The following is a 17,900-nucleotide window of genomic DNA, read 5'->3' as shown; positions in this document are numbered from 1 at the left end:
AAGTAAGCTGTAAGAGAAGCAGTCTTCCAGAGACACAGTCTAGAATTGCTTATCTGTTTTGAACTTTTTTTTTATCTTTCTGATTTCTACCTCCAGGTTTATGAAATAGAACTATATGTAATTGCTTAGTCATTAAAGAGTATGGGTTTAAATCACATTTCCACCATTTAATATCTGTGTGACCTAGGAAAGTTATTAGATCTCTGCCTTGTTTCCCCCATTTGCAAAATGGAGATAATAATAGTATTTACCTTGTATGGCTGCTGTGAGGATTAAGTGGGTAGAGTATTTAAAACAGTGACTGTTGGGACGCCTGGGTGGCTCAGTCGGTTGAGCGACCGACTTCAGCTTAGGCCATGATCTCACGGTTTGTGAGTTCGAGCCCCGCGTCTGGCTCTGTGCTGACAGCTCGGAGCCTGGAGCCTGCTTTGGATTCTGTGTCTCCCTCTCTCTCTGCCCCTCCCTGACTCACGCTCTGTCTCTCTCTGTCTCAGAAATAAACATTTAAAAAAAAAATAAAATAAAACAGTGACTGCTGCATGGTAAGCACTCAGATATTCTGCTGCTTCTGTTTTTGCTATCTTTATATTAAAATTTTTCAAATCTAAGTTTTCTATTTTTGCATTTAACAGAAGTCTTCTAGATGTATTAAGCTGTTTTCTTCCTAATTGCTTAAAGCAATTATGTTTTCCTAAAAATAAGACTTTTAATACTCTGATTTCTCTTCATATCGCATAAATCTTTTGCCTCTTACTAGAACTTTACAAGACTTTTACAAAACATTTAAAAATAAGACCGAAACGGGAAAGCATTTTAAAATCTTGAGGGTTTTATATAATAATTCTGGGAAGTTAAACATTGTTCCAGACCAATAAAAAGCAAGCATTACTAACATACTAACTCTTTAACTGAATATAATTTTTTTCCCTCTCTACTAGATGATTCGTGAAGCTAAGAGAACAGCACCAAGTATAGTATATGTTCCTCATATCCACTTGTGGTGGGAAATAGTTGGACCAACACTGAAAGCCACATTTATTACATTGTTACAGAATATTCCTTCATTTGCTCCAGTTTTACTACTTGCAACTTCTGACAAACCCCATTCTGCTCTGCCAGAAGAGGTAATTTGTAGAGGGGAAAGTCACTGTACATATGATATATGGGCTTGTTGGGAAGGATGGTGGGTGTATTTATATGTGTGTATAGTAAGGCTGCATTATAAATCTTTTTCTCTTCCAAAAACGGGGTTATATAATGCATACTATTCTGCAACTTGCCATATATATGTGTATGTGTGTGTGTATACACACACACTTTTTTTTTTTTTTTTTAATACACAGTCTCATTCCTTTTAAAAGCAGCATGGCTTTTTCCATTGTCTTGATGTACCCAAATTTATCTAGATTCTTGTTCATAGGTATTTTGGTTGTTTTTTAGTTTTTGTTTCTATTGAACTGTTAGAGTGAGATCCTTGGGCTTTTTTTTTTTTTTTTTTAATGTTTATTTTGAGAGAGAGAGAGTATAAGCAGGGGAGGATCAGAGAGAGACGGAGAGAGAGAATCCCAAGCAGGGACAAGTCTTGATCTCATGAACCATGAGATCATGACCTGAGCCAAAGTCAAGAGTCAGACACTTAAATGACTAAGCCACCCAGGTGCCCCTGAGCTTATTTTGTATGAGCATTACTATGTGGATTTTTCTAGCATCCATTCCTAAAAGTGGAATAACTGTAGCTTAGTTGAAGAGTATGCACATTTAGAATTTTTGTTTGTACCAAATTACTGTATTTTCAAGTTAGTGCCTGTTTAGACAGCTACCATGGACAAAAGTTCATGCTTTTTCTGCCTGAAATACTCTTCTAGATGTTTGCCTGTTGTGATCCTTTATTTTTCTCAGGTCTCTGCCCAGGTGTCACCTCAGAGTGGCCTTCCCTGATCAGTTTCTCAATTATAGTGATTAGCTCCTCTGCCCATCACTCTCTTTTCCCTTACTGTATTTTGTTTTTATCACTGCTTGCCATTAAATATTTATGTTTGCCTGTCTGTCTCCTAGTGAAATGTAAAATACATGAAGAGACTTTTTTCTCCACCTTTCAATTCTCAGAGTACATAATAAGTATATTGTAGGCTTCTCTGTGGTTTGTTTTGTTTTTAATGACTGAATTTAATGAGTTTTCCATATCTTTGACAAAATTGGTTTGCATATTTTAGAACGTGAGTAGGAAGATAAATTCAAATATTTTATTAAAGAGATATTATTGAGTGCTTATTCTGTGTCAGGCATAGTTCTGGGTAATGGAGTATAGCGTTGAAAAATACAAAAATTTCTCTATCTTCCTAGGGCTCACACACACCTTAGTTGAGAAAGTAAAAATAAATAGATAAAATGTATAATATTAACCTATTGCTATGGAGAAAAATTTAGCTAAGCAATGCCAAGAGAGTGTGGTAGGGTCACAGTGTTAAATAAATAGTCTTAAGTAAGGCCTAAGAAGATGACTTTTGAGCAAAGACCTGAAAAAGGTAAAATAGTAACCCATTTGGGGTATCTGAGGGACAAAGGTTCTTGGCAGAAGAAAAGCAAGTGCAAAGACCCTGAGGCAAAAGTGTGTTTGATGTGTTAGAAAAATAGCTTAAGAAGACCAGGGTGGCTAGAGCCAAGTGAGTAGAGAGCAGAGTAGAAGGAAATGAGATTGAGTTATCCGAGGACAAGAATGATGTCCCTGATGGCCCTGTTTTAATAGTTAATTGTGAGGTATTCAGCTGGAATTTGAGCAAGCTGGGAAACAGATATTAAGTGTATGTTATAGACTCTTAATGGCTTCTAGTTTAGTTAATTTAGTTCTGGACTCTTCCTTTATACTTGATCTTTTATGTGGATATTCCACTTTTGGTGAAACACTTTCTTCACTATTCAGTTCGTTAGCTCTGATTCCTAAAAAATCAACTTATTTTGAGAGGCTTCCATTTCTTTATCTGTTTTCTGAGTGCTATCTAGAACCTGTCAAGTCTGTTTTCATCATGACAACTCTTTGTATATTCGAATGCTCTATTATGTTTATTTGCATCTCCCCACTCTGACTCAAACTTCTTCACACTAAACATTTCTTCTGTGATAACAGTATATTCCTTAGGGTTGTTAATATAGTAGAAGTTTATTTCTCACTCGCTTAACTATACTATGCAGGTGACTACATTCAGGTCTTAGCCTCCTCCCATGTAGTCATTCCAGACATTCAGGCTGAGAGAACTTTCGCAGTTTCATCACGTGACTTTGCAGCCTGCTTTTACTCCACCCCACTGAAAGGAGTGGCCCATTTATGTGCCTAATCCGAAAGATATGTATCATTTTCTCTCCCGTTCCATTGGCTGAACCTCACATGGCTGTACCTAACAGCAAGGGAGACTAGGAAGTATGACAGAGCAGTGTGCCTAAGAAGAAGAGGACATGGGCCTGATAATAGGCTCTGCCACACATCACATATTTTTAGTTTCTTCAGAATTCTGTCACTCTCCTGAATGTCTTTATATTCCCTTTGAAAAGCTGTACCCAGAATGAATTAAGTACTCTAGCAGTGTTCTGCTTAACAAAGTAAAGAAGAATTACTATTTAGTAGCCACATTATACCATTGGCTTATTGTACTCACTGTCAGTTAAAACATTGTTAATCATTTTGAAATTTGGAAGATAATTTTATACTCTTGATAACAAGACAAAATAGCTGAGTGTTCTTAATATGGATGTAGAGAGGTTGAAAATCTGCAGTCCGTTTAATCTGAGATAACTTTGTCAAGAATGTGGGAATTCTGCACTTAAAGATCTTTCTTTGAAGAATAGTTTCTCTGTTTTGGGGGGGTAATATTTCTTAAGCATATAATTGTAAACTGAGTAAAGCATCCCAGTATCACACTGCATGGTAGGGTGGAGTGGGCACAGGACCATGGATTGCTTATTTTAAAAAATGAATAATGTAATTTATAAGCAAGTCCACTTTGAGCCTTATATAGTTTTTAGTGGTTCATTGATACTGTCTGTATAGCATTGGGCTATATAATAAATGAGAACACCGTGTGTACCATTTTAGCTACATTGGAGCTTGTCCATCTCAGAATTGTAGTCAGAGTACCTATATCCATGAGCACTAGTGAACCCTTAACAATTTAGCAGCATGGGAAAAATGAGAAAGAATGTTCTGAATAGATTAGCAACTTTCATGAACCCATGAAAGAGCAGTGGGGATTAGATTGATGAGGGTTACCACAGTTCAAAGCATGTGCATGAGAGGACTGCTTTCCAAGATGGGAATGGTTTCTAGCACTGAGGCAATGCTGGAAAGGAATTGAAAGAGCCCTTGGACAACTTTTAGTTAATTAGTTTTCTTCACTTCTGGCCATACCAGGCAGAAGTCAGCAAAGCTGTTCATCCTCAGCTAGAGCAGTGAGGTTGGGCCCAAAGACTACTGTGTCAGAACAGTGACTATCTGTGGCTGTCAAGATCAGGAGGAATGGGAAAACCCTGTGCTCAGAAAGCAAATTACAGGTAAATTTTATTTCTAGTATAGGCTAGCTTCTTCATATAATCACTGGGAGTAGAAGCTAGAATAGCTTGACAGCTATGGACAGTCAAGAATTCAAAGGCAGGCAAAGAGGAGCTTATAAATAAGCATTTGAGAAGGACAGCTCAATGAATAATCATATCCATGTATCACCAACAGACTGTTGTAGAAAAGAACCAAATGGAGATGTTATAAATGAAGTAACTCTCCGCACCCCCAAGTAAAAAACTCTGTGAGGCTTTTGAAAAAGAGCAGACACAGATAAAGAGTGAATTAGCAAGATGGGAGATCGTGACACCGGGAATTCTTACCCTATCTGATACAAAAGGACAGAGATTTGAAAAATCAGGAAAAAAAGTTAGAATACAGGAGATCAATTCAGGTCTAACACCTGTTTAATGGGCTTTATGATAGGGAAGGGAAAGTAAATGTAGAAGAGAAAATGTAAGTACAGAGGAAAATTTTTAAATCTTCTGAGAGAAAAAATACTACTAGAAAGGACTAAAAATCAAATTGCTTCTACCTTCTCATTGGTACACTAGCTACTAAGGAGACAACTGAGCTATAGTTTCAAAGTTTTGAAAGAAAATAATTTTAAACCTTAATTTCCTTCCCAACAAAGTTAGCATTTGAATGAGAGAGCAAAACAAAGATATTTTTGAATATGCAGTGCCTAAGAAACTATGACCAATGACTCAAACCCTTGATTGAAAGAATTATTAAAGGATTATTTGTCTTGGATTTTTATTTTGTAGAAGTGGCATATAAGAAGCAGTGAACAAAGAAAACAGTAAAACTTATTGTCACAAAATTGTGATAGAAAAAATTTTTTAAGGAATGTGAAACTAAATCTCAGTTGGTCTTAGTCTGAACTTGATAATGGCAAGAACGATATAGCAATGGAGAATAAGGAAATAAAAGCACATTCAGATTTTTGTCTGATATCTAGATATTGATTAACCTTACAGTTTGCTAGAAAAAAGAAACTTAGGTATTTCTGTTAACAGTTCTAACAATAAAAAATAGAAATACAGCATATATCTTACAATCCATGAGAGAGGGGGAAAGGGTACAAATTCCAACAAAATAGGTGGATTCTAAAATTCAATAGAGAAGGAATAAGTGCTTGAATTTCCAAGAAAATGTTGAAAAACCAATGAGGAGGTTCTAAGACCATCAAATATTAAAGCATACCACAAAATTAAAAATTAGAACTGTGGAATTTGGGCCAGCATGGACAAATTAATGTAACATAGTCCACTGGTAGACTCTTGTTTACATAGTAATTTAGTAAATGAATTAATAATAAAGACATTTCATAAATGACGTTGGGACAACAGGAGGAAAGTTTCATATAACATACTAGGAACATTTTCATAAATATGGGAGCGTGGAAGACCCTGCGAATCAGGTTATGCAAAAGCTATGAATGTAAACTTCTAGATGTCAAAGATACACAAAACAAGGTGCATAAGCATCGCACAAGGAATAAATATTATTCTCTAATAATACTGGAAAGGGTTGAGAGGTTGGCTAGAAACATCCTTTGGGGATCTCTTTTGCCCTTTTTTTGGCAGTAAAATATGCAGTGTACTTTGTCACTGAACTGTACACTAACGCCTTTTAAGTGTGCAGTTCAGTGACAAAGTACATTGCATTAAGTACATTCACAGTGTTGTACAGCCATCACCAATATCCATTTCCAGAACGTTTTCATCATCCCAAACAGAAACTCTATACCCCGTAAGCAGTTACTCTCCATATCCTCCTTTCCCAAACCCCCCCAGTAACTTCTGTTATAATAACTTGCTGTCTCTATGAATTTACCTATTCTACATATCTGTGTAAGTGGAATAATATGGTATGTGTCCTTTTGTGACTGGCTTATTTCACTTAGCATGTTTTCAGATTTTGTCCATGTTGTAGCGTGCGTTAAAATTTCACTCCCTTTTGGGGCACCTGGGTGGCTCAGCCAGTTAAGTGTCCGACTTTGGCCCGAGTCATGATCTCTTGGTTCGTGGGTTCAAGCCTTGTGTCGGGCTCTCTCCTGACAGCTTAGAGCCTGGACCTGCTTCAGATTCTGTGTCTTCCTCTCTCTCTGCCCCTTTCCTGCTCATACTCTGTCTCTCAAAAATAAATAAACGTTAAAAGAGATTTTTTAAATTTCACTCCTTTTTAAGGCTGAGTAATATGCCATTGTATTTATGTATCACATTTTTATCCATTCATCTGATGATGAACATTTGGATTGTCTCTACTTTTTGCCTACTATGAATAATCCTGCTGTGATTATTGGTATACAAGTATCAGGTTGCGTGGTGGTTTTTTTACCCCCAATTCTTCTGTACTGGATTACGTGGTAACTCCGTGTTTTCCACAATGGCTGCACCATTTTAACATTCATACCACCACAGAGGTTCTAATTTCTCCACATCCTCACTAGCACTTGTTAATTTCTAGCCTTTATTATTTTTTTTATTATTATTTGTAAGTACTCTCTACACCCAACGTGGGGCTCGAACTCACAACCCCAAGATCAAGAGTTGCATACTCCACTGACTGAGCCAGCCAGGTGCCACTAGCCTTTTTTTTTTCAATTTTTTTTAAAAATTCATTTCTTTTGAGAGAGAGAAAGAGCACACATGCGCAGAGGAAGAGGGGGAGAGAGAGAATCCCAAACAGGTACCATGCTGTTAGCACAGAACCCGACATGGGACTCAAATTCACAAACTGAGATCGTGACCTGAGCCAAAATCAAGAGTCCACATGACACTGAACTGACTGAGCCACCCAGATACCCTATGCAAAGTTATAGCCTTTATTTTTACTGAACAACCACTCCTTCTCCTATCTCACTTTGGGTTGTGAAAGTGAATTAATTGATCTCAACAAAACCCTGGAAATAAAACATTGCCATGTCAGTTACCATGTGAACTTCGGAGTCTTGAGTTTTAAAGAAGATCCCATATTTTTTAGTTGCTAATCTGTGCATACACGATTTATATGTAACTCCAGCGTACGTAAAAGATCTGTGTTTTAAAAACATCTCTTTATTGCATAGTTCAGGTTATTAAAAATATGTGTATAATAACCTACTGTTGCATTGATTAATACACAGTATTGTGTATTCACATATATAATGCATGTATTTTCTCTTTTAAGGTGCAAGAATTATTTATCCGTGATTATGGAGAAATTTTTAATGTCCAGTTACCTGGTAAAGAAGAACGGACAAAATTTTTTGAAGATTTAATTCTAAAGCAAGCTGCTAAGCCTCCTGTATCAAAAAAGAAAGCAGGTTAGTTTCTCTGTCAAAGTTTAATACATAATAATTCCGAGACAGTGGGAATAAAATATTAATAGCATCGTCATCTTCTAACACAAACTCAAAACCTCAGTCATTAGGTTGATACCTCTACTGCTTATAAATCTCTGTGCTTCCCATTAAAGTAGACTGAAGATCTTAAAGCATACAAGGCCTTTCTTTCCTAGTATACTCCCAGTCCATGTAGAATTGCAGCTGGAATTCATAGTAAAGCCCCAGCCCATTTTCGGCACTTTCGTTCTCCCCTCCTTCCCCCACCTCCTTCTTTGCAAAGCACTCTAACTTTACACCACATGCAACATATTCCTGCCTTTTCTAATTCCATTCATTCTTTCGCTCCCTTTCAGTAATGCTTCTATCCCCATTTGCCTATCTCTGCCTAAGGACCCATTTGTCCTACTACTGTAACTCATTTTTCACTCCTTAACATATCTAGGCAAAATTAATTTTCTATCATTATGACCCACTGTACTTTTTTCATACTACTAATATCACATTACAGAGATGTGATAATTATCTGTTACTTACTCCTTTAGTAGATTGCCAGTTTATTAGGGCAGCACTCTCATACTCCTTTTTTAATCCTGAGTACTTGTACATATCTGTTTAAACAAAATTAAACTTGTTACATTTGAAACATAACACAATTTTTTATTACTTTAAAAATTAACTAGTAAAAAGCTTTTTTTTAGTAGAATATTCTTGTTCTGAAAATAATGCATTTTCAAAGTTTTAATAGCCTCATAAGTGATCTTAAAATGGAAAAGAGGTAATGATTTAGGAATTCGCATTCCAAATTACAAGTTACCAATTATTGTAGGAAGGGATGTAGGGATAGAGATTATGGTAACAATTTAGTGTTTCAAATCCTCTATTCCTGGGGTCTATAAGGAGGATAACCCCTGAAAGCCTGGCTACTGTGTGCACCAAATTATTTGTCGTCCTTGATATGATGAGAGAGTAGTAACTAAAATCTTCCATTCATGTGAAGTTTTGCAGGCCTTGGAGGTTCTCCCTGTGGCACCACCACCTGAGCCAAGACCTCTGACAGCAGAAGAAGTGAAACGACTAGAAGAACAAGAAGAAGATACATTTAGAGAACTGAGGATTTTCTTGAGAAATGTTACACATAGGCTTGCTATTGACAAGCGATTCAGAGTATTTACTAAACCTGTTGACCCTGATGAGGTATTGATTTAATCTTTGGATCAAATGTGTTCTAAACTATAATATTATTAGAGAATATTTGAATAGTTTATGTGGTTCCCTGTCTACACTCTGAACTTCTTTCCTTTATGTGGAATATATGGAGTAGTGTCCTAAGCACATGGAGACTTAAGAACTATGTAACACATTTTTCTTTCCTCCAGAGAGTAGCCAATGAACTTTGTGATTTAAGAATGACTTAATGCTACATGATATTATTGTAACCTACACGGTTTAGAATGAGCTGAAATAATAATAAGCTGAATAAGTGAAATCTTAAGTTGACATTGAAGGATGGGTGGCGTTTGGACAAGGAAAGAGGTATAAGATATTACTGGAGATATGGGTGCCCAAGAACAAGAGTAAATACAAAATAAAACCAGCTTTAAATACAGTCAAAGGTTTAATATTAATATATTATCGTTACTTCTTATAGATTTATTCTCTCACCCCTGTATTGCCTGGCAGAGCAACTAGACTCCAGTGTTTTTATGTTCAGAGTTCATTTAGTGATTTGCTTGAATTTTAGGTTCCTGATTATGTCACTGTGATAAAGCAACCAATGGACCTTTCATCTGTAATCAGTAAAATTGATCTCCACAAGTATCTGACTGTGAAAGACTATTTGAGTGATATTGATCTGATCTGTAGTAATGCTTTAGAATACAATCCGGATAGGGATCCTGGAGGTAAGCATTAGTGGGTTTTTTCCCCAGGGAGGGGGCAGGAACAGGGGCTGCTAACATTTAGTGAGGGTTGACTGTATGCCAGGTAATATACTATAAACATTTTACATTCACAATGCCATTGAATACAGCATTATTCTCATTTTACAGTTGAGGAAAATGAAGTTAGGTTAGAAAACTTATTCAGGATCATACTGCCAGGAAGTGACAGAGGCAAAATTTGAATGCATGTTTCTTTGATGCCAAAATGCCTGTATTTATTAACTGTTGCGTGATGTATCCTCTAATGAGACACAGAATCACTAACAACCTCACTTCTTTCATTTGTTTATCAGTGTTGTCTCGAAGTAGAAAATAAACACCCTGTAATAAAAAAGGTTCAAAAGAGTTTTCTTAGTTTAGACCATTGCAGTTTTTATTACAAAAGTAATATATAATACTTGCTAATAATTTTTTTAAATTTTTTTATGTTTATTTATTTTTACATTTATTTATTTTTGAGACAGAGAGAGACAGAGCATGAACAGGGGAAGGGCAGAGAGAGAGGGAGACACAGGATCTGAAACAGGCTCCAGGCTCTGAGCGGTCAGCACAGAGCCTGACGCGGGGCTCGAACTCACGGACCGTGAGATCATGACCTGAGCCGAAGTCGGACGCCTAACCGACCAAACCACCCAGGCGCCCCTAACGTTTATTTATTTTTGAGACAGAGACAGCATGAATGGGGGAGGGTCAGAGAGAGAGAGGGAGACACAGAATCTGAAACAGGCTCCAGGCTCCGAGCTGTCAGCACAGAGCCCAATGTGGGGCTTGAACTCACGAACCACGAGATCATGACCTGAGCCGAAGTCAGACGCTTCACCAACTGAGCCACCCAGGTGCCCCTATATTTTTAAAACCAAGCCTCCTAGATTTATTATGGTGATCACTTCATAATGTATATAAATATTGAATTACTGTGTTGTACACTTGAAACTAATATAATATTCTAAGTTAACTACACTTCAATAAAAAATAAGTCGCCCATTTTCTCTCTCCAAAGGTGGACACTATTAAGTTTGGGGATAACTTTTTTAGATCTTTTCTATACATATACTCATTCTGTCCTCACCTACACAGGCAGTTAAAAAATAAAATTTGTAAGGGCACCTGGCTGGCTTAGTCGGTAGAGCATGTGACTCTTCATCTGGGGATTGTGGGTTTGAGTCTCACATTGGGTGCAGAGATTACTTAAAAACAAAGTCTTTAAAAAATAAATAAAATTTATAAAATAAGGGAATTTTTAATGGCACTTGTTCATATATGTAATCTATCTATCTATATATCTAATATAAACTTACTCATATCCAAAAATATTCTTTCTTAGGTGCTTCTTTTTCTTAGCTTCCTATTTTTCTTTTGTGGCTAGTGTCCTTTACCCTCAGTGGATAGTTTTGGTTTTTCTTTTAATAGTCCTGTTAACTCTCTCTCCAGTACATTGGCTTTCTGTTTTCTAATTGGAAGTGTTTATAAATTGGCCTGATTAGCACAGGGACCTACTGAGAGTTTGTTCAACAATTGAAAAGCTCTCTGTTCTTCCCCTCCCAGTCCTTACCCTCATCTTCCCTAGGCATTTCCCTGTAATTCAGAATTCTATAGGTAAACCCTGGGAAACAGGTTACCAACCTGAGAAGACCTCTTAATTGTCGAAAGAAGGAAGCATTTACAGTGAAGGCTGAGGACTTTTTCTGTTTCATTGCAGTCATACTGCTGCTGTTGCTTCTGTCCATCATGACAATCTAAAATTACTTGAGACCAGTGGTGTTGAAACTTTAGCAGGCAATCAGTGTCTCCTAGAGGACTTGTTAAGATGCAGCTTGTAGGGCCCCATCTCCATGGTTTCTCATTCTGTAGATGTAGGGTAGGGCCTGAGAATTTACATTTCTGACAAGGTTCCAAGTGATGCTCATGCTACCATAGTTGGGGAATCAGTGCTTAGACTTTTGCCTCTGCCCGAATTAGAAATCCCCTGAGGAATCTTTCTGATATTATAGCTATTGCTGTCAACTCTTAACCTGGGTGTGAATATTGCCTATTGCCTTATGAGGGAATTGATCCAGGTGTTCAAGCAATTTTACATTCAGTTATTACCTGCCGTCTGCCTCAAAGCATATTCCAGTTTTTAGTGCTTGGACTCTGAGTTTAGGGGGCTTTTCCAGCGTTTCCTGTATAGGGTTGCTATTTAATTGTCTTTCTGTTTAGTTTCTCTGTCAATGCAGTAACATCGTCTCTATAGCTTCTAAAATTCTTTTACATCCCTGGCTCACTAATGATACAGCCTTCCTTGCTGTTTTTGTTGTTGTCCTGTTGTTATATAGTCTTGCTGTTGATTGATTCTTCTATTTTTTTTCTGATATTTCACAGGGAGCTAGATAGGACAGAGCAATAAAATTGTTTGGGTTTAGTCTGCTGAATTAAATCTGGCATCCAGAACATTAGATTAACAGCAAAAACAGAACAATACAATTCCAGTAACTTTTAGTCTTCCTGGTAAAAGTAAAAAAGGAATTTTGATTTTCTTTTCTTTTTCTTCCCCCCCCCCCACAATTTTAGCCCAACATGTTGAGTTTATTTTTGGAAAATTATTAAAAAGAAATTTTAAAATTATATTCTTTGTTCATTTCTCAGATCGTCTAATTAGGCATAGAGCCTGTGCTTTAAGAGATACTGCTTATGCAATAATTAAAGAAGAACTTGATGAAGACTTTGAGCAGCTTTGTGAAGAAATTCAGGAATCTAGAAAGAAGAGAGGTAGGAAAATGATTTGGCATCAGAAAAAGATGCTTCTCATTTAGTGTATTGAGTTCTTTTAATTAATCCTTCGTGTAATTTTGAGATCTGGACATTTGACTCGATATTCCATGTCTACTTATAAGGTTGTAGCTCCTCCAAATACGCCCCATCTTACTATCATGTGATGCCAAAGCAAAATTCCACCTCTGTTGGTGATAAAAGATCAGAATCAGAGCAGAATGATAAACTAAAGACACCCAGTACTCCTGTGGCTTGCAGTACTCCTGGTAAGTGCACTTGGATAATTTTTACTTACGAAACTAGCCTTTATTCTCTACTGATGCCATTTACTTTCTCTTTAGTTTTCTCTATTTATATTAATGTGGTGAATTACCTTGATTTTGTTAGTATTAAGGCAACTTTGCATTGTTGAAATACATCCAGGTTTATAGTGATATACCGCTTGTAGTCCCAGTTCACCTTCATCTAATTGCAGGATTGACTGATTTGAAATTGAGTTTCATTTCTGTAAATTCCAGTTTGTGTCCCTTTCCTCCTTATTCTTAGGGTATAACTCCACCAGGCACTAATCCAAAGCCTATGGGTTTTCCCAGGGCCTCCCTTCCTTGGAAGGCTCTTATTAATTCTAATTTTTGTTCTTTGAGCCCCATGAATGTCTGACTGTCCTCAGATCTTAGATTCTCAGTTATTCGTTTGTTCTCCCAGATTCCGGTGCCATAATTCCTCAGTGCCTTGTTAGATCTCAGATGCTTTTAAACAAAATTTTTAAAACTCTGTGTGTGTGTGTGTGTGTGTGTGTGTGTGTGTGTGTGTGTGTGTTTTGCAGGGGTTGGGATGTTCCCTTATTGTATTGCCGGTTAGCCTATCCTGGGGTAAGTGATTTGAGATAGAGTAACCCCTTCTTTTGTAAAAATGTGAGGAGGCAGCTGGGAAAAAGAGGATGAGAAAGGCAAACCAGCAACAAAGGTGACCTACCAGAATGCTCTTGGTCAAATGAGTTTTGAGTGTGTGTGTGTGTGTGTGTGTGTGTGTGTGTGTGTGTGTGTGTGGAAATTGAGGACGTGGAAAATGTCTTCTTTAAAACAACCCATTCCTAGCTATATACCCATCAGGAATGCATACATTATGTTCACCAAAAGACATGTATAAGAATGTTCATGGAACTAGTATTCATAATAGTCCAACACTGGGAGCAATCCAGATGTCCATCAACAATAGAATGGGGGTGTGCCTGGGTGGCTCAGTCCTTTGAGCGGGCTGGCTGACTCTTGATTTCAGCTCAGGTCATGATCTTTTGGTTTGTGGGTTGGAGCCCCACATTGGGCTCTGTGCTGACAATGTGGAGCCTGCTTGGGCTCTCTCTCTCTCCTCTCTCTCTGCCCCTTCCCCGCTTGCACTCTCTTTCAAAATAAATAAACATTTAAAATATATATAAAAAATAAATACTAAAAAAGCCACAATAGAATGGGAAATATGAATTATTGTACAACAGTGAGAATGACTAAACTTGGAAGTGTGTGCCACAGTATGGATGCATCTCCCAAGCATAATAATATTTCAGTGTAGGTATCCTGCCTCTAGCCCAAACAGAATGTTTAATCTCTGTATATCTTTAGTTTCTTCAGCTGTAAAATGATGTTGATAATGGTCGCAAACCTGATCAGGTTAAAGTGGGATTTCGGTGAGTCAGTACACACATAAAGAGCTTGGAAGGTATTACTCAGCAATCAAAAAGAATGAAATCTTGCCATTTGCAACAACATGGATGGAACTGGAGGGTATTATGCTAAGCGAAATAAGTTCGAGAAAGACAAATAATCTTATGATTTCACTCATATGTGGAATTTAAGAAACCAAACAGATGAACACAGGGGAAGAGAAGGAAAAATAAGATAAAAACAGGGAGGGAGGCAAACCATAAAAGACTCTTAAATACAGAGAATAAACTGAGGGTTGCTGGAGGGGTGTTGGTAGGGGGATGGGTTAAATGGGCAATGGGCATTAAGGAGGGCCCTTGTTGGGATGAGCACTGGGTGTTCTAGATAAGTGATGAATCATTAAATTCTGCTCCTGAAACCATTACTATACTATGTGTTAACTAACTTGGATTTAAATTAAAAAAAAAAAAAAAAAAAAAAAAAAGCTTGGAAGAGTTCCCACTATATGGTAGGCACTATAAGTATAGGCTGTTTTTAGTCTTGCCCTCCCTTCCTCCACTTCATTCTTCATACTCCTCCCACAATGATTTTTGTAATACAGTCATTGGACAATTCATATAATTGCCCTTCTTAAAATTATTCAAGATTTTAAAAAAATTATTCAGGGTAAAATCCAAGCTCCTTAGAGTGACAGGTGATTGCCCTCTTTTGGCCTTCTTCTTACAGTGCTCTCTACCTTTGTTTCTGTGTTCCAATCATACAAGACTGTAGTGGCTTCTCAAGCTCTCTACCCTCTTATATATCAGGAGGTATTTTTTCCCCACTTACTTGGACTTTAGAAAATTGCTGAATGTTCTTCTATTCTTTTCTTTAAATTCTTTGAAGCTCAGTTGAAGAGGAAAATCCGCAAAAAGTCAAAGTGGTACTTAGGCACCATAACAAAACGAAGGAGGATTTCACAGGTGAAAGATGAGAGCCAAAATGTCACAGATGACAAAATTGAGAGTGATACAGAGGAAAATCAAGACACAAGTGTAGACCACAATGAGACTGGAAACACAGGAGAGTCCTCAGTGGAAGAAAATGAGAAACAGCAAAATGCCTCTGAAAGCAAAATAGAATTGGGGAATAATAACTCAAGTATTTGTGATATTGAGCATGAACTTGAAGAATCTGGGAAAACTACAGCATGCACAGAACTGAGGAAAGATAAAATTGTTTGCAACGGAGATGCTTCTGGCTCTCAGATAATAGATATTTCTGATGAAAATGAAGCTAAAGGTAAGGCTTTCTCAAGCAACTTACTAATTATAATTTTAAAAGATGTTTCACTCAAAGTTCTTAAATGACTGATTACCATTTCAGTTTATTCCTTTTCCTTTTCTTTCAGAATGCAGGTGTTAATTAGAAACAAATTAGCATTAACTTTACTTGCTATTTAGCTTGTAAATTACTGCTAAAACTATAGTGTGGCATCATATAGACCTGGAATTGAACCCCTAGTCCACTACTTAGTAGCTTGTGACCTTGGGCAAGGTCTTGACCTATCAGTCTCAGTTTTCTCATCGGCAAAATTGGGGTGGATGGTAGTCAGGTAATGAAATACTTTGAGACTTGAATAAAAGAATTCATCTAAAGCATGTAGCAAAGTACTTGGCTACACAGTTTTTAAAAACTGGCAGGATACCCTCTTCTTTTTAAGCAAGAGAAGCAGTTTTCTGTGATCCTAGCTGAGTGGTGTAGAACATCACTCACCCCCATCATTCCTCTGCTTCTCTTAAAGGTTAAGTCCAAGATTATTTCTATTTATTGTAATGATCCTGCTCCCAAAGTTATTCATTTAGAATTGTCTTCTGTCTGAATCTTCTTGGATCTTTAGCAGTAGATTTGTTTGGGTTTTGGAAAAGCCAAACGTTATTTAGTCTTAAAAAGCAAAAAGAGGGGTAACAGAGTCAAAATTTATTTTGGTCAAAAACAAGTATTGAGAATGTTAATGAGACTTTTTTTTTCCCAGTGGCTTATAGGCTGTAGGGAAACCTTTTATCAAGCAATTCCTTGAAATGAGTTCTAGTGTGTTTGAGTAACCATAGCATAATGGACTAGGATATAGCCTTTCCAGTGTGGATATTTTAGGTGTTAGTCCTCTGGCTATATGACGCAGTATGTTTTATGTGGATTCAGAGTTTTCTTTTTCTTTTATCATCTTTTTAAAAAGGATACTATTTAATGGGGTACAGGTACTTGTTTACATATCAGCAGATTTGGGTTCTTGTCCTAGCTCTTAACGACAATTAGGTATGTTGACCTTAGAAAAGTCTCTTCACCTCTCTTGACCTCATTTTTCCTATCTATCAGTGAGTAGGTTATTCTAGGTTGGAGATAGGCAAACTTTTTCTATAAAGAGACAGATAGTAAATAGCCATACAGCCTCTGTCACAACTAGTCCACTCTGTTAGAAAAGTAACATTGACATACATATGTAAAATGGGCATGGTTGTGTTCTAATAAGTTCTAATAAGATTTTATTTATAGCCGTAGGGCAGATTAGGCCTATGGGTGGTAGTTTGCAATTCTTAGATTACTGGGGTCCCTTCCAGCTCTTAAAGTCTATGAATCTTGTATCTAAGTATAGAATAGTTCAACCTGTTGAGGATGCTTTGAAAAACTCAATTTGAGAAGTACTTCTCTCTCCTTTTTTTTTTTTTTTTTTTTTTTTGAGTGTGTAAGTGGCAGCATCTTAATTTTACAATAAAGCAAATCAACCAGAATCAGTGTCTGTATTAAGTAAATATGTCCTGCTAGGTAATCTGCCTAATATTTATGTTAAGCATTATAATGTCTGTGAACCAAATAATAGTTCATTTTTCATCCTAGAAATGTGCATTCTGCGAATGACTCGAGCTAGACGTTCCCAAGTAGAGCAACAGCAACTCATCAGTGTTGAAAAGGCTTTGGCAATTCTTTCCCAGCCTACACCCTCACTTGTTGTGGACCAGGAGCGATTAAAAGTATGCAAATTGAAATCGTAATGCTTTCATTGTGCAATTAGTAACATAACCCACCAAAAATGACTTGTAATAGTATATTTTATCAATTTGGCAATAAATAATGACCTTTTATGAAAGGATGAACTTGGTATGGAATAACTTTCATAAAAGCAGTAGTTAGAGATGGCTAGTGTATTGATATTGTAGTTCTTAACATACTTGTCTGCATTATTGATCCTATACATTGTTTTTATGGCCATCACCAGTGAGCATTTTAGTTGGTTTTTACTTAACTCTACTGGCATTTTTTTTGGTTAACTGAGGGGTCATGGCATATTCTTGTAGGGCCAGACTTGAAGCATCACAGATACCCAGTGAGTCCATTCCAGTCATAAGAAAAAACATTGAGCAAATATGAAACAGCCTTTTTATAAGAAAAAAAACTGAAGTAGTGAGGTAGTTCACCGTTTATGTGCTCTTTTTGTTTCACTTTATAAGGTACCTACAGTGCCATAAAATACCCTGCAAAAATGTTGCTTTTTTGCTTATTAACCTTTGAGATTTCTTTGACATATTTTAGTTTGTCCGTAGAGATTTCTAGCTAAAGTTGCAATTGGACACCTCCTCAGCCACAGTTTTTAGGATGGGAGTTCCCCAGGGCAGAGGCCAGGATTGCAGAACGATGAT

The 17,900-nt window shown here is 37.0% G+C and overlaps 1 protein-coding gene across 3 annotated transcripts in view; it reads left to right on the top strand.

Annotated features, from left to right (window-relative positions):
* Nucleotides 1-17,900, top strand: part of ATAD2 (ATPase family AAA domain containing 2) — a 67,696-nt gene that overhangs the window by 48,106 nt on the left and 1,690 nt on the right. For all 3 annotated transcript variants that reach the window (XM_019459914.2, XM_019459913.2, XM_019459915.2), the window contains exons 19-26: nt 939-1,124; nt 7,721-7,856; nt 8,875-9,071; nt 9,619-9,778; nt 12,443-12,565; nt 12,691-12,834; nt 15,112-15,507; nt 17,101-17,234. In XM_019459914.2, the coding sequence (XP_019315459.1) occupies nt 939-1,124; nt 7,721-7,856; nt 8,875-9,071; nt 9,619-9,778; nt 12,443-12,565; nt 12,691-12,834; nt 15,112-15,507; nt 17,101-17,234 (1,476 nt within the window). The remainder of the gene's footprint in view (nt 1-938; nt 1,125-7,720; nt 7,857-8,874; nt 9,072-9,618; nt 9,779-12,442; nt 12,566-12,690; nt 12,835-15,111; nt 15,508-17,100; nt 17,235-17,900) is intronic.

This window comes from Panthera pardus, unplaced genomic scaffold (genome assembly GCF_024362965.1).
Source record: "Panthera pardus isolate Hobbes unplaced genomic scaffold, ASM2436296v1 HiC_scaffold_7, whole genome shotgun sequence".
NCBI classification, from domain to species: Eukaryota; Metazoa; Chordata; class Mammalia; order Carnivora; family Felidae; genus Panthera; species Panthera pardus.
Note: the sequence above shows the minus strand (reverse complement) of the source record. Positions and strands in the feature narration are given on the sequence as shown.